This window comes from Nuphar pumila, chromosome 8 (assembly GCF_984573655.1).
Source record: "Nuphar pumila chromosome 8, dmNupPumi1.hap1.1, whole genome shotgun sequence".
NCBI classification, from domain to species: domain Eukaryota; kingdom Viridiplantae; phylum Streptophyta; class Magnoliopsida; order Nymphaeales; family Nymphaeaceae; genus Nuphar; species Nuphar pumila.
This window is the reverse complement of record NC_143256.1, coordinates 121,494,742-121,517,201: the sequence shown is the minus strand read 5'-3', so window position 1 is coordinate 121,517,201 and position 22,460 is coordinate 121,494,742. Positions and strand designations below refer to the sequence as shown.

Genomic DNA, 22,460 nt, shown 5'->3' with positions numbered 1-22,460 from the left:
GAAGGGTCAAAGCTCTTTTTTGGAGATAGTACTTGTGAGACAAGTCACTTGACATGTACATTTTCTCAAGATAAAGCCAAGCTTCCGATGCTTTCTTGAATTTAATGATATTGGCATTGATCTTAGTTTCAACGGATGAAAAAATCCAAGAAAGAACCTTGAAATTTTTTATTTCTCATTCCTCATATCTCTTGGAGTATTCTTCAAGAGCTCTATTTCTTTCTTCTCCTTCGAGGATTTTAATTTCATCTTTCTCTACCAAAGTAATCTTTGGTTCGGGTTTCGGTATAGAACCAAGAACGTATTCCCAAAGACCTTTACCTTTTATGTGAGCTTCCATGTTCCTGGCCCAAACATGATAGTTTGAGTCATTCAACTTGAAGCCAAGAGAGAAATGGGTCTTTTTCGCCCATTAGAGAGAAGAGAATAGAGAAAAAATCACGTACCGCAATAAGATTTTAGATCTTACTTGTTGTAGAAGACTTCTAAAATATTAGATGAAGATAAGTCTCCGCGACAATCACAAAAAACTTGAAGGCACGTTTTTCGAGATACTCAACCACATGTCCTTCCTTCTTCAAACCAAGCTCTGATACCAGGTGAAAATATCTACGAAGAGACAATATGCATACAAGCACTAATACTTCACAAAAGATCTGCACAAAGGCACTCAAACAACACTTGAACAAATATGCACAAAGGCGTAAAATAATGCAAACATGCACAAATGCATGTAACGAGAATATACTGAATGAAAGAAGAGGAGCTTGAGACACTCAAGCCTTACATTTACAAGGGGGAGCACCCCTATATACACCACAAAGGGGAGCCACCTTGGGGGCTCCCCCAACGACTCTTTTGGGGAGCCTTCCAAGGTGGCACGAAAACCACAAAAAAAGAATAAAAAGAAAAATAAGAAAAAATAAAAATAAAAAAGAATACAATCATATTCCTAAGTGGAATATGCGTAAAATGGAAAAATACAAAAATACCCTTTTCGGGTATTATGATCAATATATATATATATATATATATATTAGTATAGAGAGAGAGATATGTATATATATATATACGTACATAAGAATTGCATTTTTAACAGGTACTAGAAAAATAGTCACTGGTGATGGAAAAACCCATTCCATTACTTACACTAGAACTATCACCATCCATACCCCTCGTGGTCATTTCCATCTCTTTAATACCTTTCTTGTTCCTAACATTAGGCGTAATCTTGTTTTTGTGTCTAAACTTTCTGATCAATCTCACTTTTGTATTTTTTTTTATCTTCTTCTTCTATTTCTATGAAGGACATTCACACGAAGCAGAACCTCGTTGAAGAAAAGAGATGCAAAGGGTTGTACATCCTTGATGAAGCTCCAATTGGTCGTCCTCAAATTTTAGTGTTGGATGAAGTTGTCCCCAATAATGATGTCTTATTGTGGCACAAGCGATTAAGTCACTGTCATTCAACTTTTCTTGAAATTTTATATAATAAAGGGCTTATTCCTCTAAAGAATAAGTCCATTGTTTGTTCTATATCATGTGTTCAATGTCGAGTCTGTAAGAGCCATGAGCTCCCGTTTGGTGTTTTTAATAAAAGAGCTTCATTTCCTCTTGAGTTGATTTATTCAGATGTTTGGGGTTCTGCACCCGTGTTATCTGTCTAAATCTCGTTTCTATGTAATTTCCGTGGATGACTACTTCCGTTATAGGTAGATCTATTTTTTGAAAACAAAAGATCAAGTATTATCCGTCTTTCAAAAATTCAAAACCCTTGTTGAGAATCAGTTTTCTCATAAAATATTGTGTTTTCACAGTGATGGTGGTGGTGAATATGTCTGTGACCTTTTCCAATTATCTTGATGATCATAGAATCAAGTGTGAGTTATCTTGCCCATGTACCTCTCAGCATAACGAGGTGGCTTAGAGAAAGCACTGACACATCACTTAAACAACACTCACTCTTATGGAGGAATCTAAAATTCAACCGAGTTTGTGGACTGAGGGATTCCACACAGCCACTTTTTTTATCAACTGCATGCCTCTTACTTCGATTGAAGGGCACTCTCCGTTCTTTATGCTTCATGGCCAGCAACCTGATTATTCCCTCTTGCGGACTTTTGGAAGTAAGTGTTTTGTTCATATTCATGATTCACTGCGTGATAAATTTTCTCCTAAAATCCAACTATGCCAATTCGTTGGATATGATGATACATATAAGGGATATCAGTACTATAATCCTGTTACTGGTAAGCTGATTATTTCACATGTTATGTTCCATGAAAATGTTTTTGATGCTTCCAGACATGACAACCATATCAGTCTAGCCGGCTCACTTGAACAACCTTTGACCTTTTGAACAACCACGGCCCCATCGAGTTCAGATCCGTCAGCGTCACATGAGCAGCAACGTCCTCCACTACCCACCCCATGTCTTGATCATAGTGTTGTTACAAATCTCAGTGCAGGCTCAGCTCAACCGCAGCAGAATGCTTCTTTCACATTTTTCCCCAAATATCAGCGGTGTCCTCACAATGCTCCGAAGGAAGCTGCTAATCAACCTCCTACAGTTGATCAGATTAATGTTGTTGCTTCATCTTCCTTGCTATTTGATTCTCCTCACTCTGCTGCTGTTGTGCCCATGCATGTACCTCCATCTGATCAGCCTAGATGGTTTGCACGAATTTGTCATCTGTTGCACCGTTGGGTAATGATGCAGGGCAGGACCCGATTGGGCCCATCGTGCCACCCGATCCGCCACAAAGGGCAGATGACCGGCTTCACGTGTATGATCCCCTTGCAGGTACGGAGCCGCGACGCAGGGAGGTACCCCTGCGCACCTACTCCAAGCGTGGTGGAGTTCGCACGTCACAGAACCAGCAGCAGATGGAAGCTGACCCGGATCGCAGTTTGGATCCAAGTCTGGACCCGCGACCCGGGTCCAGTAAATAGCCTTTAAAAGGCCCACTCCTAGGGTTGCGTAGGGGAGATGGTTTTGAAAAGCTTCAGCCGTCATTTCTTTTGGTTCTTTTGCTTATTTTTTTTGTTACATGCATTCTGTTTCCTTCATTCCTTTACTATTGGTTGTTTTCCCATTGATTATTGAAACTTATTGAGAATAATAAAGAGTTTGGGCCACACTGATTCACAGTGGGCTTCTGTTTTCACTCCTCCTTCGACGTGGACTGCATCAAAGTGGTATCAAAGCTCTGGCGTCCACCTTCATCAGCGAGATGACTCTTGAAGGGGGGACCGATCCGGCACGAGGCGAGGAGCGTGAAGAGGCTGGCAGCGAAGATCCCATGCTGCGCGTCATGGATGTGTTGACGAAAATCCAAGAGAATATGCTGCGCATGAGTAGGGATATCGCCGGCCTGTCGAAGCGGATGGATGGGTTTGATGATCGCTTGACAGCCCTCGAATCGCACAAAGAGCCGTGCGCAATACCGGGCGCAGACCTCGTTGATGGTGCAGCCGCAGGTTTGATTCCCAACATTGCAGAACCCCAACAGCCCACACAACTCCAGCAGGGTCGCGTCGCTGCGTTCCTGCCGGCGCCAACATCCACCCCTGATCTGGGCATTTTTCAGCAGCACCAGGGAGCCCCGATGAGCAGCAACCCCCTGGTAGTGGTACCTCACCCCAGGCAGCGAACACCACCTGCGTTGGTCTCGCAGGTCGGGCCAAACCTGCAGGACCCCAGTAGGTCTGGGCTCGTGGTCGCGTGTCCCTGTGACCGCGCCGCAGGTCAACCCGAGCCTGCAGGGCCCCAGCGTTGCGCTGGGTCCACCTGCAGGCCCTGGCTCGTGGCAGGGTAGTACGCGGGTTGCACCGCAGATTGACCTGGGTCGGCAGGGCCCCAGCGTCACGTTGGGCCCTGCTGCAGACCCGTGTTTGTCAGCTCGACCCGGGAGGGAGTCCCCTTTCCCTCCCGACCCTGCGCAGGGAGCCTCCGTGACTGCACCCCCACGAGCGAGAATAGGCGATCCCCTTTTGGTTGGGCCAGACCCAAGAGGGTCCAATCCAGATTTCGTTACAACAGGGCACAGACCCGTTTCACTGGGACCAGCCGTTGGGTCTCAAGGAGCAGGTCTGGGTCTAGAACCCCTTTACCCGGCCTACCTAGTTGGTTCCGGTTCGCGGGCGGTCCCAAACCAGACCCAACCTATTACTTTTGACCCTCAAAATAGACCCCATGTCGACCCAAACCCATATCGGACCCGGACGGAGCTCCAATTTGGATTTGAACCGGGTTAAAACCAGACCCATAATCTTATGGATCGTGGATCGAGTTCAAACCAAGCCTCTTATCCCCACAACTCGATCCTCGATCTAACCTATCCATATCTAGGTCCGACGAGTAGTGTGGGAGTGGGCTCGATCCACATCCCATCGGGCGAATCAACCCATCAATATACCCACCAGGCCCAGTACCCAAACCTAAACCGACCTGTCAACCCAGCCCTGACCCAGAACCCAATAGAGCATCCGACCCAACACCAGACTCCTAATCCACACCCATATTATACCAACCCTACCCGCCAGGAACCCGAGAGCCACCCGAACCCTCCACCCTACCTTGGACTTTCCGTCATCTCGGTACCCCAATATCGGCCGCAGATGATGCCCGCCCACAGGCAAGTGTGAACACCCCAAATTTTTCAAAATTTTACAAAATGACCTTTTTTTGCCCCTGATTCCATTTTCTGAGAAAACCGAGGCTAAATTTCAATTATTCTTCAGATTCTCTGGATTAAATTCCACATGGATATATTCAAAATCAATTCCGGATCCGAATCCAGTGCTTTAAGTCCATATTTCTTCAAAATCCGGATCCAAATGTACTTTCTGAAGAAATTTTCTCAAAATAGCTTTTAAATTCTCAGAAAAATTCCCTTTTGTAAATATTTTTGCAAAAACAAAAAAAAAATAGTTTTAACCTTTGTTTTCTCACAAACTTTAGGATTTTATTCTAAAAATACAAAAAAATGAAAAATAAAACAAAAACCAAAAAAATGGAAAATTTCAAGAAAAATGAATGAGTTTAAACTTTTTAAAGTCGATTTTGCTAAAAAAATCATTTTTAAACCATTTTTATGAAAATTTTTGTTAAGGGAGCCTCTTTTTGGAAAATCCTAAATTTTTACAAATAAACCCTTCTTAGGGTTTCTCTTGGAGGAGACCTTGGGGGGAAAAGTGGCGGCCGACTCTCTTCATCGCCCCTCTCTCTTTCTCTCTCCTCCATGGTCGATCGCACTCCTCCATTCTTCCTCCTCCATCCATCTCTAACAAACCCCCTCCTGAAGCTTCTTCTTCCTCCTTAAGAAGGGACTCAGGAGACCCTCTCTTTCACCGCGTTTCACCCCTCCATAGGCATCGCCTTCTCTTCCTCTGTTTCCCTTCTCTTTCTCTTTCCTTTTCCTTTTTTTCTTTGCTCCTTCCCCTTTTCTCTTTTGAAAAGAATTTGATCGAGCCAGCAAGAACACGAAGAGAAGGAACTCCTTCCTCTCGATCTTTGTCAATCCAGTCGATCACCACTCAAGAGAGCCACGGTAAGAGCTATCGTTTCTCCCCTTCTTTGATTATCTGCATAAATCTTCCTTGTTTACAGTATTTCTGCTTTCTGATTTCATTCCTCTTTGTTTTATTTGGTTTTGAGCACAAAGGAGAGGGTCGATCTACATATAGTAGTGTTGACCCACCTTTTGCCACAGCAATGGAGTATTTCCGTTCCAACATCTATTCTTAGTTTATTTGTAATTTCGTCCCATCTAAGGGCATGATGCTTCATTAGTCGTTACAATCCGGATGCATTATAATATCACTGCCTTCACGATATCTCTCTTTGTATTTTATTTTCATAATCCATGACTGTTTCATTATAAAACCATGAGTAGCATTTATTATAGAAATGCTCTGTCCAAGCATAGAGCCAGATCAATGGTTGTTACGGGAATGACTTTCCTGTAAGTTTTTTTTCAGTAATAATCCTCTGTGTTTTATCAATTATATGTAATGGTCATTCATGCCCCTCTTCAATTGCACTGGAATCTATTTTTTTTTTACCGTCACATTTTGTTTAGAATACCTTCTCGTCGAGTTTTAGATTTGCACTTCCTGTATCTCTGAACCAATTTCCTTCCCCTCCTCTTTGTAAACTTTATGTCATATACTTGTCAACCAGTATTGACAACACTACAGGATTTTTTTTTTTATTGCTTGTCATCAGGGGAGATCCGAGGGTCTCTGGTTAGATTAGGTATCAATCTATATGCCAGTTTGGTGAGGTAAGAGCCTGTGTCACGACATCCGATAGGTTTGAGCATCTTAGGCTATTGCTGCAACTTAATTTCAGAGGTCGATAAAATCTGTCACAGTCTTGTGTGTATTGCCTCCTTGTGGGTGTTATATCAGTCTTCGTCATAGGAAGCGCCCGAATCACGTTCTCTATTGTTCCCCTTTATACCTGCTTCATCCCTTCCATTAAGAGGATTGTGGAGGGTTCCTTGATTTGGGAATAAAGCACAATAGTGGTCTTTGGAGTCCACTCGTTTTAACTGTTACATATTTGCCTCTCACAATACTAGCGATTCCAGCCTCAATGTTTGTTCTGGAGAGTGACTGGCTTTCAGATTGCCTCTAAGCTTTATTGCAAAACCCTCTTGGCGCTACCATGGATGCAACAACGACATTTTTTTTTCATGATTGGAAAGCCATTGATTATATCCAATCCGAAGAATTGCTCACAGTGGTAGGATATAGCTACAGTAATCCAGATATCAGGTTTCAAGATAAAAACTTACAGGTTGACATGATCTCAAAGAATTTGAGTTGCCGGTGGAGTCCAAGAAAGTGGATTGTGGTTGCTTTAATGCCGGTCAAGAAGAAGTAATGTAGCTTGACACATCTGGGTCATCTCAATAAATTGTTTATTCACTTTAAGAAAAATATTATTCATACATGAATACTCATGTTCAGAACAGAAATCCTATCAGAATCTAAAGATATTGGATGTCTTTTCCTGCATGATCTCTTCTTATTTCTTTTTTTTTTAGAAGATTATGGCCGCATGCCAATTCCCCTCAGGTTCAATGTAAATGGCGGATATTCATGGCATTTTACTTTGTTTGCCACATCCAATTGCTCCAATATCAGAAGACTGTGATGAACAGGTATGTGCTCTTTGTGGGTTGCACGGTCTCCATTAAGAATATGCATTGTTATCAGTAAGGGATGGTCCATTGTAAAGAGTTTTTTTTTTTTTTGGTCTGGGCCTCTGTTATATTATCCTTCACCGTCATTTATTTCCAGCATACTTGCTCATTTCATTTGCTGTACACACCACCTCACCATGCACCATGCACCATCATTGCTGCCACTGTTTGCAGCAGCACTAGCACCACCTGTTAATGGCCACCATTCACCTACTTGTGGCAATACACCACATTCATCACTTTTCAGTATGCCTCCATTGTTGAATATTCATGCTGCTATCTAAGGCATTTGCTAACTGAGTATTTTCCAATTTTGTATATTAGCAATATATTTGAATTTGCTAGCCATTGAATATTTTCTATCTGTAGGTTAGCAATGCATCTCTCTAATTTGTGTGTTAGCAAAGCATTTGCTTTTGCTAGTCACTGAGTGTTTTCCAGTTTGGGTATTGGAATACCTTTTGCTAACCACTGTGTATTTCACGTTTTGCATGTTAATACATAGCCATTGTCGTACATTCACCACATCTTATATACAGCTATTATTTCATCATCACATTGTATCTTCAGTATGTCCAACACCTCACAACACATCTATGCCCATAGATGCACCTACAACTGCTATAACACACCTTACATTTGTGCTATGACACCATCTGCCCCTGTTGTGTCTGCATAACATTCATGATTCCTTTTATCTCTGTTGTAGCATCATGTATCATTTTATCTCTGTTTCACCACTTCTTGTGCCTTGTTACAGAAGCATAAGTTAGATTATGTCATCATTCTCATGTTCCTGCTGCTTCCCCTTGTGTATTCCAGCTATCAACCTTACTTCCCCTACCATGCACCATCATGCTGTTACTATTTGCAGCAGCACCAACACCACCTGGCAATGGTTGCCACTCACTATCTCCACCAGCATATAACATTGTATTGTATACACCCTCCCCCTATTCATACATGTTCACAGATATGTTGGCAATACATATCATCATTTAACACTTTCTTTATCTTTGCGCCAACAACACAGTAGCACTCTGTAAATACAGAGCACCTAACATCTTCATACATTAGGACTACAACATATCACCTGTGATGATTGCTGCCCAATGCACTCAAGCATTCAACTGTGCTGGTAACATCATTTGCCCAGCACAATTTCCATTCTTAGTACTCACTGCACCATTACCCTCTACATTACCTCACAACCTTTAGATTTTCAGCTTAGATGGTTATCATTCACTTTAAATGTCATTATAACCCATTTCCAGTTATCTCACTTTCCAAAGTTCGACATGTCATAACACATGCAGGGGACATTATAATTATATGTTTTGGGTCTTGATTGGTAATACAACCATGTATTATTTCTGAATAATAGGTTCATGTGCATTGCAACCTCTTCCTCATTTCTAAATGTCTTCCATAAACATGATTAACACTTATGCTTTTTCATCATCTTTGTCAAGTGCTAACCCTGTTTTTGCAGGAAATATGTGAAAGACGTCATCACTTGGGGTTGTAAATTTGATTTTACATGTAATAGCTAGATTTGAATGAAAATTTACATTTCCTGCTTTAGGTAGAATGAATGAGCATTGTGAATATCATGAATTACTTGTTTTCCATGCATTTTTGCCTTCATTTCTCAAATTCTCACAATGGTGAAACACGAATGGCACGTGCACCATTTCGTAAGAGGTAAATTAATTCTAAGTTGATGATCCACATCAATGGCCATAGTCAGGGTGTGGACAAAACTTAGCATTTTTATCTTTTACAAAATAACACTGGACCCACACTAGATCCACTTTTCAAAATTCATCATATTTTCCTTAAATATTTTCTTCTTTTATCAGAATTTAACTTAAAATTAACTCAAAATGTATACCAATGGCCATAGTCAAGGTATATTGAGGGTTCATTTCATTTTAAATTCTATAAAAGCACCAAAATGTATTTCATTCTTCTCTTGAATTTAAATATAGATTATTATATAATGCATTCAATGACCATAGTCAAGAATGCATTATGTCTTCAATCTTATTTTAATTCACTTAAAGAATGGAATAGCTTTTTCAAATTTCAATCTCAAAATTCTTTAAATTCATTCATCATTTAGGATAGAATTGTATCATATTTTCCAAATCTTTTTTCATAAACCCAAGTGGTTCTTTCCTTTATTTCTCAGATCAAAACCTATTCAAATTCAACTCTATTTCTCAAAAGGATTCAAGAATTCAATTTCAAGGTCCCATTTGACTTTGAAACTTCAGAATCATCTTGTATTTCAAATTCCAAATTCTATCTCAAATTCAAAGTCCAATTTAACTTTGAAATTCATTTGTATATTCAAGATTCAATTTCTAAAATTCATTTTTCCAAATTCAATTCAAACTTAGAAATTCTTGATTCATCTTCTAAATTCCAGATTCAAACTTCGAATTCAAAGTCCAATTTGACTTTGAAATTCATATTCAAAATCAAATCCAAAGTTAGATCCTAAATCCAACTTGGATCCCGATTTCCAAGTTCAAATCTCCACTTTTTGGATCTCAAATTCAGATCCAAAACCCATTCTAGGATCCAGGATTCAACATTCATATCGGATCTCAGACTTCAGATCCAATTCCCCTTTAGGATCCAGAGTCCAATTCTATATTAGATCTCAGACTTCAGATCCAAAATCCATTCTTTAGGATCCAGAACACAATTCACCTCGGATCTCAGATTCATATCCAAAATCCTCCTTAGGATCCAAAACCCAATTCTACTTTGGATCTCAAACTTCAGATCCAAATCCACCTTAGGATCCAAAACCAATTCTACTTTGGATCTCAGATTGCAGATCCAAATTCCATCTAGAATCCAGAATCCCATTCTACTTTGGATCTCAGACTTCAGATCCAACTCCATTTTAGGGTCCAGAATCCAATTCTATCTTGGATCTTAGACTCCAGATCCAAATTTCATCTTGGATTCCAAATCTTGAATCCAATTCCATTCAAAATTTCAGATCCAAATCTCATCTTGGATTCCAAATTTTGAATCCAATTCCATTCAAAATTCCAAATCCAAATTTCACTTTAATTCCAATTCTTAAAACCAATTCCATTTCATTCCGGATTTCAAATCAAGTTTCCATTTCAGATCCTAAATTCAAAATTCAACTTTGAACTCTATTCAGAATCCAGATCTTGGATTCGGATTTCATCTTGAAATTCCAACTATTAAATCAACTCCATTTCTCAATTTTATTCAAATTTCTCAATTCTATCTTTCCTTCTGATTCAATTCCATTTTTCATTTCTATTCTGATTCAAAGTCCATTTATGACCTTGAAAATTCCTTTTATCTCAAAATTTCAAAATCATTTTCCAAAATCCAGATTTATTTTTCCAAGCTCTTGATTATTCTAAAAAAACTTAGAACTTTAATCTTAAGTTCTAAGTTATAAATCATTTCTTCACTTTATCAGACTCACTTGAAAATTCTTCAAAACATTTTCAAAAAGAGCATACATCTTTGCACTTGCACAAGCATGATTCTTTGTGCATTTAGACTTATAATAATTTCTTAGATAATTTCTTAGCAAAGCAAAAGGCATAAAATTCGACCCTTGGTTCGATTACCCCTGGTAAAGGCGCCAGGAACGGTCGAACCTCGTACCGACGAGCGGATCCCGTCTCCCAGTTTTCCCGCAAATATTTCAAAAACGAAGGCGAGTTATTTCAAAAAATTTCAAAATTAAGGTGAGACCCGCAAAAGAGTTCCTCTCCTTCTTTTTCTCTTCTTTTCCCTTCTCTCTTTCTTTCTGTCTTTTATCTTTTTTTCCCTTCAAAAAGGAGGAAAATAAGAGGTTGGAAAGGAAAAGAGAAGGAAGAGAGAGAATATTACGAGAGGAAAATTTTGCGATGATCACAGCAAGCCAGACCGAGACAATGTCAGCAGGAACCGGCGCGACCTGACCGCCGACCCCCCATCGGTAGAATTCGTCAGCACCAGCATCCAGGCGAGCAGTACCGCACAACGAACAACGAAGCAGTATGGGACGACGACATTTTCTGGAACGAGCATCCTGCAGGAATAGTGGAGCCTCGACAACAGAGAGCACCAGAACACTCCTCCACTTACGGGGTGAAGCTGGATCTTCTGGAGTTTGCGGGGCGATTTGACGCGGAGCAGTTCTTCGACTGGTCTTATGCCGTACAGTTCTTCTTCGACTATCACACTGTCGTTGAACATCGTTGTGTCTCTCTAGCATCTACTCGATTGAGAGGCCTAGCACAGACATGGTGGGTGGAGCTGCAGCGATCGAGAGAGCGGCAGGGATTAGAGCGCGTACAGTCATGGGAGGAAATGCAAAGATTGATGCAGTCAAAATTCGTGCCTTTGGATCACGTCGAGCGAGCCTACAAGGAGTACCTGACCCTGCGTCAAGGCTCCCGAAGTGTAGCAGAGTATACTGCGGAGTTCCATCGTCTTTCCCTGCATGTGCAGATCGAGGAAACAGCCCGCCAGCAGGTCACGAGATACATTTTGGGTCTCCGTCCTGCTATCTCTGATGATTTTAGTTGTGTCACAGTTGAGACATTAGATCAGGCCAGCAGTTACACCATGAATATCGAGGACAAGCTGAAAAGGAGGCAAGAATATAGGACTTCCCGTAGTGAACCCACCAGTCGACCTAAGTCGGGTTTCCCAACCAGGGGAGCAAGCTCCCCTAGTGATTCAAAGCCTAGAGCAGACTTTAGCAAACCTGACCAGTCAGGCACAGCTTTCCATACCCGGTCCAAAGCCAAACCTAGTGAGTCGACCCTTCATTGTTTTAAATGTCAGGAGTTAGGGCATGTCCCGTCTAAGTGTCCTACCGTGAGCAAGAACACCCATCTTGTTGAAGGAATTGTAGAGTCCGCATTTGAGAGTGAGAGTGATAGTGACAGCAAGTCATTAGTTGAAGACGAGGATGAGAGGGAAGTTATAGAGTTTGACGGTAACATCGAAAGTTTGTTGTCCATCCGTCATGTGTTGACCACACCCCGAGAATCGGCCCCATCGAAATGGTTAAAGAATAACATTTTTAGGACCCGGTGCAACTGTGAGGGTCACGCTTGTGATGTTATCATTGACACCGGAGCATACGAGAACAAGGTGTCTGAGAGTGTGGTTTCTACCTTGAAACTCAACACCGAGAAGTTGTCTCAACCCTATAAGATGGCCTGGTTCAAGAAAGGAAACGAGGTTCCCATCACTCAGCGATGCCTAGTCCGGTTTTCCATGGGGGAACACTACCACGATGAGGTGTGGTGTGATGTAGCCCCTATGCACGCGTGTCACATCCTTTTGGGACGTCCCTGGCAGTTTGATCGTCAGACAACTCACGATGGCCGCAATAACACATACTCTTTTATCTTTAATGGCCATAAGATAGTCCTTCTACCTATCAAGGAGACCGACTTTCCCACCGTGGACAAACCTGAGCGAGTCCCCAGACTAGCAGGCCTCATGTACCGGCTTTTCTTGAACCATTGTCAGGAAGATGGCTATTGTTATGCCCTGGTGGCAAAGCCCGTGATGAGTTCGTCAGTGTCCATTCCCACGGACGTTGCCCCTCTTCTAGAGGAGTTCTGCGACATTATGCCGGATGACCTACCTGATGGATTACCTTCGACAAGGGTAGTCCAGCATGCCATTGACTTTGTGTCAGGGTCGAGTCTACCCAACCATCCCGCATATCGCATGAACCCCTCCGAGCATACCGAGTTATTAAGACAGGTTCAGGAATTACTGCAAAAGGGTTTCATTCGCGAGAGTGTTAGCCCTTGTGCAGTACCCGCCTTACTCACTTCTAAGAAAGATAGGTCCATGCGCATGTGTGTTGATAGTCGCGCGATCAATCGCATCACGGTCAAATACCGTTTTCCCATTCCCCGTTTGGACGATATTTTGATATGTTATCTGGTGCCTCCATTTTCTCTAAAATAGATTTAAAAAGCGGGTATCACCAGATTCGTATACGAGAAGAGGATGAGTGGAAAACGGCATTCAAGACACGTGATGGGTTGTACGAGTGGTTAGTCATGTCGTTTGGATTATCTAATGCCCCAAGTACCTTCATGAACATGATAACCCAAGTCTTGCGTCCGTGTATTGGGAAGTTTGTTGTTGTCTACTTTGACGATATTTTGATTTATAGTTCGTCATTGTCCGATCATTTGAGTCACCTGCGTCAAGTCTTAGAAATTTTGAGGAAGGAAAAATGGTATGTCAATGCAAAAAAGTGTGAGTTTATGACGTCCAGTGTCGTGTTCTTAGGTTTTATTGTGTCATCCGATGGAGTCAAGGCCGACCCTGCAAAAGTCCGCGCGATTGTCGATTGGCCTACCCCAAATACTATAGGAGAGATCTGTAGCTTCCACGGGTTAGCCACTTTTTACCAACGTTTCGTGAGAAATTTTAGCACCCTCATGGCCCCCATCACGGAGTGCCTAAAGGGTACTAGCTTTCATTGGAAGCCCGCGGCTGGAAAAGCCTTTACGATCATCAAAGAAAAAATGATCAGTGCTCCTGTCCTAGCCCTCCCTGATTTTAGTGCAGTCTTTGAGGTTGAGTGTGATGCCTCCAAAGTGAGAATTGGCGCAGTCTTGAGTCAGAATCGTAGACCCGTTGCCTTCTTTAGTGAGAAGCTGACTCAGGCCAGGTGTCAGTACTCCACTTACGATGTGGAGTTTTATGTTGTGGTACAAGCCCTTCGTTACTGAAGACATTATCTCATTTATAAGGAATTTGTCTTGTACACGGACCATAAGGCATTAAAATATCTAAATAGTCAAAAGAAGTTGAGTGCTCGTCATGCCAAGTGGGTCAGTTTCTTGCAAGAGTATACCCTTTCGATTCGCCATCAATCGGGTACCCTGAACAAGGTAGCTGACGCTCTTAGTAGGAAGAACAGTTTTCTGATGACTATGTCAGTGCAGGTCATTGGTTTCGAACAGTGCAAGGAATTGTACCCCACGGACCCTGATTTTCACCAAGTCTGGGAAGAGTGCATCTCTTCAGATCGCACCCTCGACCCCCATTTTTGTATTCATAATGGTTACCTCTTCCGTGGGAACAAATTATGTGTGCCTGATTTCTCCCTTAGGCTTAAGTTGATTTTTGAATTACATGAAGGAGGGTTAGCAGGGCATTTCGGGCACGATAAGACGTTCGCTCTGTTAGATGAACGATACTTTTGGCCCAAAATGCGCAAAGATGTTGTCAAGTTCATCCAAGGGTGTCATGTGTGTCAAGTGTCCAAGGGTCATCGTCAGAATAGTGGTTTGTATACTCCGTTACCCATTCATGAACGGTCGTGGGAGCACGTATCCATGGATTTTATCGTGGGCCTCCCCAGAACGCCACGTCGTTTTGATTCAATTTTAGTCGTTGTTGACCGGTTCTCCAAAATGGCTATCTTTGTCCCGTGTAAGCGAACCACTGATGCCTCTTTAATAGCGTCCTATTATTTCAAGGACGTTGCCCGCTTTCATGGTCTACCCCACACAATCACTTCTGATCGTGACATGCGTTTTATGAGTCATTTTTGAAAATCGCTATGGGCCTTGTTGAAGACTAAGCTTCAGTTCAGTAGTGCGTATCACCCCCAGACCGATGGCCAAACCGAAGTCGTGAACCGCACCTTAGGAAATTTGTTACGGAGCCTAGTAGGGGAAAATGTCAAAACTTGGGACCTCGTATTGCCCCAAGCCGAGTTCGCATATAATAATTCCATTAACCGTTCTACTGGTAAATCTCCGTTCCAAGTGGTGTATGGTCGGTCACCCACCCATGTCGTTGACCTAGCCCCTGTGTCAGATCTTCCAGCTCCAACTCCAGCTCCAGCTCTAGATGTGTTTGATGTCGTCGAATATATGCGTGACATTCACAGACAAGTCCGTGCCAAACTTGTCGAAAGCTACGAGGCCTACAAAGCTTTCGTAGATCAGGGTCGTCGTGATGTCCAGTTTCAGGTCGGTCAACTCGTCTGGGTGTATCTGCGTCCAGAGCGTTTTCCTGTAGGAACCTATAGCAAATTAAGTCCTAAGAAGTATGGCCCTTTTAGGATCCTTCGGCGATTGGGTTTGAATGCCTACCTCCTTGAGTTGCCCGATGATTGGCATATTTCCCCTATTTTCAACGTGGCTGATCTATATGCTTACTGTGGCAACAACAAGTCATCAGAGTCGACTTCTTCCCAACCAGGGGAGAATGATGCAGGGCAGGACCCGATTGGGCCCATCGTGCCACCCGATCCGCCACAAAGGGCAGATGACCGGCTTCACGTGTATGACCCCCTTGCAGGTACGGAGCCGCGACGCAGGGAGGTACCCCTGCGCACCTACTCCAGGCGTGGTGGAGTTCGCACGTCACAGAACCAGCAGCAGATGGAAGCTGACCCAGATCGCAGTTCGGATCCAAGTTTGGACCCGCGACCCGGGTCCAGTAAATAGCCTTTAAAAGGCCCACTCCTAGGGTTGCGTAGGGGAGATGGTTTTGAAAAGCTTCAGCCGTCATTTCTTTTGGTTCTTTTGCTTATTTTTTTTGTTATTTGCATTCTGTTTCCTTCATTCCTTTACTATTGGTTGTTTTCCCATTGATTATTGAAACTTATTGAGAATAATAAAGAGTTCGGGCCACACTGATTCACGGTGGGCTTCTGTTTTCACTCCTCCTCCGACATGGACTACATCAGGTAAGCCATGACTCCTCTAGTGAGTTTCATGCCTTTGCAACAGCTTTTGATTTTGGTCAAAACCCCAGATTTTATCATGAAGCTAGGCATCATTCCAAATGGATTGAAGTCATGATTGATGAAATTTCTGCTCTTCAAGAGTGTGATACTTGGGAAGTGGTACCCAGACCTATTTATAAGAATGTTGTTGGATGTCGGTGGGTCTACAAAATTAAATATAAGGCTAATGGCAGTATTGAGCGGTATAAGGCAAGGTTGATGGCAAAAGGGTACACCCAAGAATATGGTCTAGATTTTGATGAGACCTTCGGTCATGTTGTGCGGATGGGTACTGTTTGTGTTGTTCTTTCTCTCGCCACTACATATGGTTGGAGTCTTAGTCAAATGGATGTGAAGAATGCATTTTTACATAGTGCATTACATGAAGTGTTCATGGAACGCCTCCCTGGCTATCGTAAGGTTAACCCTAAGTCCATTGCTCTTTACTTGCGGAAGGCCATCTATAGTCTAAAGCAAGCCTCTCATGCATGGTTTGAGACTTTTAGTGTTGCTCTCCGCTCTTTTAGCTTCGTCTGGAGCCAGTGTGATTATTCCTTATTTGTTCATTCAGATCAGTTTCACATCACCATCATTCTTGTCTATGTAGATGATCGTGTTATTTCAGGAAGTGGTGCAGGCATAATCATGACAGCGAAATCGATGCTTAATAAGCAGTTTCACATGAAAGATTTGTGTATTTTACGGTATTTCCTTAGCAAGTTCTCACATCTTATCCCAGCACAAGTATGCTCTGGACATTCTATCTCGCTTTGGGATGACAAATTGCAAGTCAGTTCCTACTCCCACAGCAGTAAGTGTGAAGTTAATCGAAGATGATCCTCAGAACCCTCTATTATCTCATCTGGAATAGTTCAGGAGTCTCGTTGGAGCCCTTCAGTATCTCACCTTTACGCGGCCCGACTTGGTCTTTGCTACCAATCAAGTTTGTCGCTTTATGCAATCTCCTCGCCAGAGTCACATGGAAGCAGCAAAACGGATTCTTCGTTATGTGAAGGGCACAATCAGTGATGGTTTGGTTTATAGAAGACATCCGCCTAGCCGTTCTACCGGGTTAGATCTTATTATTCCTGCCTATTCGGATGCAGATTGGGCTAGCGATCCATCTTCCAGGCGTTCTGTCACAGGTTATGTAGTCTTTTTGGGCCACGCAAGCCGAGGGACCCAGCAGCCTTCACAGAGATTACATGCATGGAAATGATAGCATGAAGGTACAATCATGTTAGAAGAAAAGGTCAAACAATTTTCTGATGCCATGTATAAGCTTGTGGCGGTCAATTTTCAAATGTCCTGATATGTGAAAATGCTATAAGCCATGGCCCATGAGATTACATGCATGGCAGTACCACTGTGACACTTTAGCAGTCATATGACAGTGCAACCAAAAGCAGGGTCAATGCAAATTTTCTTTTAATTAGCTGAACCTACGTATGTATCACAAAAAAGTTATGCTCCATTGACATTATTCATCAGTATAAATGTTCTCTTTAAAATCATAACCAATGTACTTTTACTTATTTTGTAACCAAGTTACTCAACATGTATAGCTTATATTATATAAAGCAAAACTTGGATGCCGTTCATCAATTCGAAATAAAGCATGTGCGTTTAACGTAGCCAAAGCTACCAAGATATCCACAACTCCATATTTGAAATAACAATATAGAAATAGCTGAACTTTGATATTCAACATGGTCCCAAAGTTCTAGACCATTTTGTTTTATTGATTTTGAAACAAAGTTACTCAGCATGTATGCCATACTAAATAGAACATGAACTGGAAGCAATCCATCATAATTCAGAACAAAGCATGACTTTCTAATTTAACCAAAGGTTCTAAGACTTCCACAAGTCCATAAATGAAATACCAACCAGTAATAATTCAACCTGATACACAAATGGTCACTCTCAAAGCTCTATAAAACTCATTGTATGTTTGGAACAGCGCATATATCTCTAAAAGTTTGCAATAAAACTTACAGCACGTAACAGTGTCCGTCGATCCCTCTCTCGAGCATTCCGGATGGCCTACAAGCAAAGAAAAATGAATGTCAGGATTCAGAAGGAACATAAAACAGAGGTTACAAGAACAGCTGCATAGGAGTCTCCCACCTCATCTAATGCCTTGCGCTCAGCCTCTACGTCCTCGACGTCTCTGAGTTATTTGACACAAACAGAAACAGAATCTTAATGGATTTGGATTATAAAACAAATGAACATCATATGGTGGTACCGACATCAAGCCAATTCCCCGGAGCCAACGGATAAAAGAAACAAACTGGGAGAAGGGTTGATGAGAACTCACCTACCAACAATCCGTTCTACATGACAAGAACATTTGGCACATACATTGCGCTCCTTCGCACACGCTGCGTGCATCAATTAAAAGATGGAGATTTCAACAAGACTATGGCAATGATAGAAAAAGAACTAGAAACATAGGACCGGGAAAAAACAAGAAAGAAAGATGGAAGTGAAAGGAAAGGACAAGGAGAAACATTCCGGAACAAAGATTGTGATGAGCCTGCCTAACCGCCCTTTTCCCACATTGCTGACTGCAGAAACAATAAGAAGACAGAGAACACGGATCAATAGAATCAAAGCATAGCTTAAAAAAGAAATGGTTAACAAAATTTTCATAGGATAGATTAATTTGTAACCAAATGAAAGCACTTACCATTTCTTTGGTTCTATTAAAGGCTTGTATTTTCCATACCTTTCAAGAAATACACAGATTTTCAGATGATATATACGAATACCGCAAGATGGGTATCCAAATTTCAGAGAGAGGGAGAGAGAGAGTATTGGACTACCTTCGTTTCCATTCGATTTGATCCTTGCACCGCTGGCATACGCCGGTAATCTCCGAGTACGGACGAAATTTGCCTCCTAACTCCTACGTGAAAAAAAGAAGCCACCATCATCATTGGTGTCCTTCCAACTTAGAGAGAGAGAGAGAGAAAGAGAGTCTTACATTCTCGTTCTTCTTGTGACCAGCGTTAGGCTTCCAAGCATACCTACAAATTTCAGGAATTAGAGGAAATTAGAGAGAATGAGAGAGAGAGAGAGGACCTGTTCTGATGTTTGGGGAGGGCTCTGCCACTTCCAGACATCGATGAAGTGAACACAGATTGAAAGGAAGTCGCTCTCTCTCTCTCTCTCTCTCTCTCTCTCTCTCTCTCTCTCTCAGCCTTCACCACCTGCAACCAAGCCCAAATGCCTAGGGCTGGTAAGCAAGCCGAATGAACCTTCCAACTTTAAGTGTTCAAGCTTGGCTCTTTCTTGTACCGAGCCGAGTTCGAGCTCATAATAAATTCGAGCTAAATGTGCTCAAGCTGCTGGCTTTGTTTACTTAAAAATTACTTTGTTTTAAAACGGGAAGAAACATGATTAAGGGCACGTTTGAAAGAGAGAAAAGCTATCATAGAAAAAGAAAGCTTTGCCTGTGAGGGTCTTTGATACGAGAAGTTTTCTAAAAAAAAAATAATAATAATTTCTTTTGTTTGTGTAGCATGAGAAAAACAGAGTGAAAAAATGAGAAAGAGGACAGTGGTGGTGACGGTGGTAGGTAGTGGTGAGATGGGTGGTGGAGAGTAAAAATAAATTCTCTTGGTAGAAAACATTTTTTCACCCCTGCATGGAGGAATGTTTCCTATCAAAAGGTATATTTTTTAAAAAAACACTCTTAACTAAAAAGTTTCTCTCATTTGTAAGGGTCAGAAAATCCGTATGAATTTTTCATTTTACATCACTTTTCCTACATCTTTCTCGCTTCCAAACGTGCTCTAAAGAAATATTGCTTCCAAACGTGCTCTAAAGAAATATTGTTTGAGAGAGAAACACAATGAGTTTTTATCTTTAAACCTGTTGCTTGCATGTAAACTATGTACTTCAATCATTTGTTCTGCGCTGTATTATGAAACACAAAATATATCTCAAATATGTTTGAGATAACGAGTTTATATGAATTGAGTCGGGCCAAAAATCCATCATTCATGTTCTGTTTGCTCAGCTTATTTATCAAAAGTCTTTACAAGCTGAACACAAGTGAAGCCACAAGCAGCCTAAGCCTAACCTGTTTCCCAGCCTATAAGTGCCCAAACCCAAGGCTCGTAGCCCTTGATTGTATATTTTGGCTTAGTTTGATTGTCCCAGAGGGACCTAACCCAACCAAGCCAAGATATAAGAGGCCACATGTCCGAACCTTTTTTTCTTTTTTCTTTTTTGAAAGGCAAGCTGGGGTTAGGCAGACCCCTACCAGTCATACTCTACACCATTGGGTTTTGAACTTGAAACGTCCCAACACAAGGTAATGTGCACTAGCTGCTCCTACCAGACAAGCGGAGCCCCCCGTTCATATCTGATGCTCGCAAGCGAGCCAAGATAGTATAATTAGGTGTTAGGTATGGCTTGAATACAAGTTATTAGTTCATTTCCATATAGGGTTGGTAAAAGAGAGGAACCAACAGAACACGAGGTGGTATCCCGTGTGGTAAGCGGGGTCCTGTGCCAAGCTGAAGGCCCAGGTTCAAATCCCTCTGCCGCATGGGGCTTAAGAGATATCTGGTAAGGGCCTGCCAAACCCCAGCTTGCCTTTCAAAAAAAAGAGAGAGGAGCCAACAGAATACGCATGCTTGGCTCATCTAAGCTGAGTTTCAGCTCACAAAAGCCCAAGCTGGCTTTTTTTTTTGGAGGTCCATGGCGAGAATGGAACCCTGACCTGTGGGTTATTAACATATTTATGCAGCCAATTGAGCTACCATATGTTTTCTAACACATCCTATATAAGCTCATCTAAATGAACTTAAACAAGCCAAGCCAACACACATTGTTTATGCTTGGCTCAGTTATGCTATAAGCTGCTCATGGCTTGGCTCGTTGAGCCAACTTCACAATCACAAATGAGTTTCAAGTGAGTCGAATTAAATCGAGCCACGAGCTGATCTGTTGGTTTACCACCCTTATTTCTATACTGCAATACTTTTGAAAAGAAAATAGTTAAGGCTCTGTTTGGGAATTGGTCTTGGAGGGATTTGCATGGAGTTGGTGGAAATACAAAAACTGGATTTTAAAAAAAAAAGATTTCAAAGGAGTTGTGGATTTTTTCTCATATTTGGAAGCATAAGTAACTCCTACAAGGATTCAGGCTTTCTACTCCTCTTGATTCCTCACCATGCTTGGTAATACGTGAAGTGTAGTTATAACTTATAAGGCCTCGATTGAGTTCAAGGAGGGAGGGAGACATGGTGAATAGGAGATTTACTTAGGTAAATGCAGTTACAAAATTTGAACCATCGAAAATTCAAGGATCACCTGAATCATTGTGATTCAAGAAGCTGCAAGTATCTCTCCTCTTTATGAGAAGAGTAGAAATTTGAAGTTTCTAGGATTTGGAGTTAGCTGATTTGCAGCCGATATTCATGCCTCCCTTGAATCCCTTTTCTCAGTCTAAATCCTTTTGGACCCTGCCACATCATGTAACCGTCTTCCATGCCTTCCGAGCTCCTCTGGTACCCTACTCCCAAAGAGAGACTAAATGAAACTAATAGTCCAAAACTCTCCTTTTGAGGAATGTGTGTACGAGAGAGAGAGAGAGAGAGAACATGGGGTCCAACACATCAACCAAAACAAGCGAAGCTCAACTAATTTGACTCGTGTGACAGGCTAACAGTAATTAAAATTCAACCTGTGTATTTAGTGCATTATTAAAAGAAATATAGACTAAATAAATCCCTAAATATTAAAACAGAATGTTGAATTGAAACTAGGGATGTCAATGGATCAGATTTGGGGTGGGTATGCAACCGAAAAGGAGATGCCGTCAGGTTTCCTATGAAACCCATTGTTTTAGATGAAAAGAGAGGCGGCACCAGCTCTTTCCCGACTGGTTTTGTTTCACTGCAGATGGGAAAGAGTGCCCTTTTCATACGAAAAGACTTTTTTATGAAAAAGGGCATAAAACAAATGCACCCTAAAGGCGTGTTTGATCGTGCATCCCATGAAAATCAAACGGTGGGTGTAATGAAAAAACACTAGGCACAGCCTATGAAAGATGATGGAAAATTGGGCCGACGAAAGATGATGGAATCAGGTCTAAACCCAGTCCGGCCCGCGGGCATATGCATTTATCGTAAGCTTCTGTTATAGAAGCCTGGAAGCCTCGGAGAACGAGCTCCAGTATATTCTCTATCATGTTGGGCTAGGTCTATGAATTAAGAATTCTCACAACAACCAAGGTCTATATGGGCATGGATAGGCCTGAATGAAACCTTTCACCGCAATCTCTGAAAAGTTCTCAACCAATATCATTAACGGACCAAAGTATTTGATCCAAAATGATTCATGGTTGTGTGTTACTTCATATGGTGCACTACATTCCCTCTTTCTAGTTGATCGTCTTATGTGATTTTCTTTCTTTTCTTAATCTAGTCAACCAACCAAATAAGTTGCTC

At 41.8% G+C, this 22,460-nt stretch overlaps 1 protein-coding gene across 1 annotated transcript in view; it reads right to left on the bottom strand.

Annotated features, from left to right (window-relative positions):
• Positions 1-19,261, bottom strand: part of LOC149830471 (small acidic-like protein) — a 28,789-nt gene extending 9,528 nt beyond the window's left edge. Inside the window, exons 1-8 of the mRNA XM_090015826.1 lie at positions 19,081-19,261; positions 18,983-19,025; positions 18,822-18,904; positions 18,686-18,724; positions 18,512-18,563; positions 18,314-18,378; positions 18,121-18,163; positions 17,989-18,036 (exon numbers count right to left, since the gene is read on the bottom strand). Of these exons, the coding sequence (XP_089871952.1) occupies positions 17,989-18,036; positions 18,121-18,163; positions 18,314-18,378; positions 18,512-18,563; positions 18,686-18,724; positions 18,822-18,904; positions 18,983-19,025; positions 19,081-19,121 (414 nt within the window). The 5' untranslated portion in view covers positions 19,122-19,261. The remainder of the gene's footprint in view (positions 1-17,988; positions 18,037-18,120; positions 18,164-18,313; positions 18,379-18,511; positions 18,564-18,685; positions 18,725-18,821; positions 18,905-18,982; positions 19,026-19,080) is intronic.
• Positions 19,262-22,460: the final 3,199 nt, after the last annotated feature.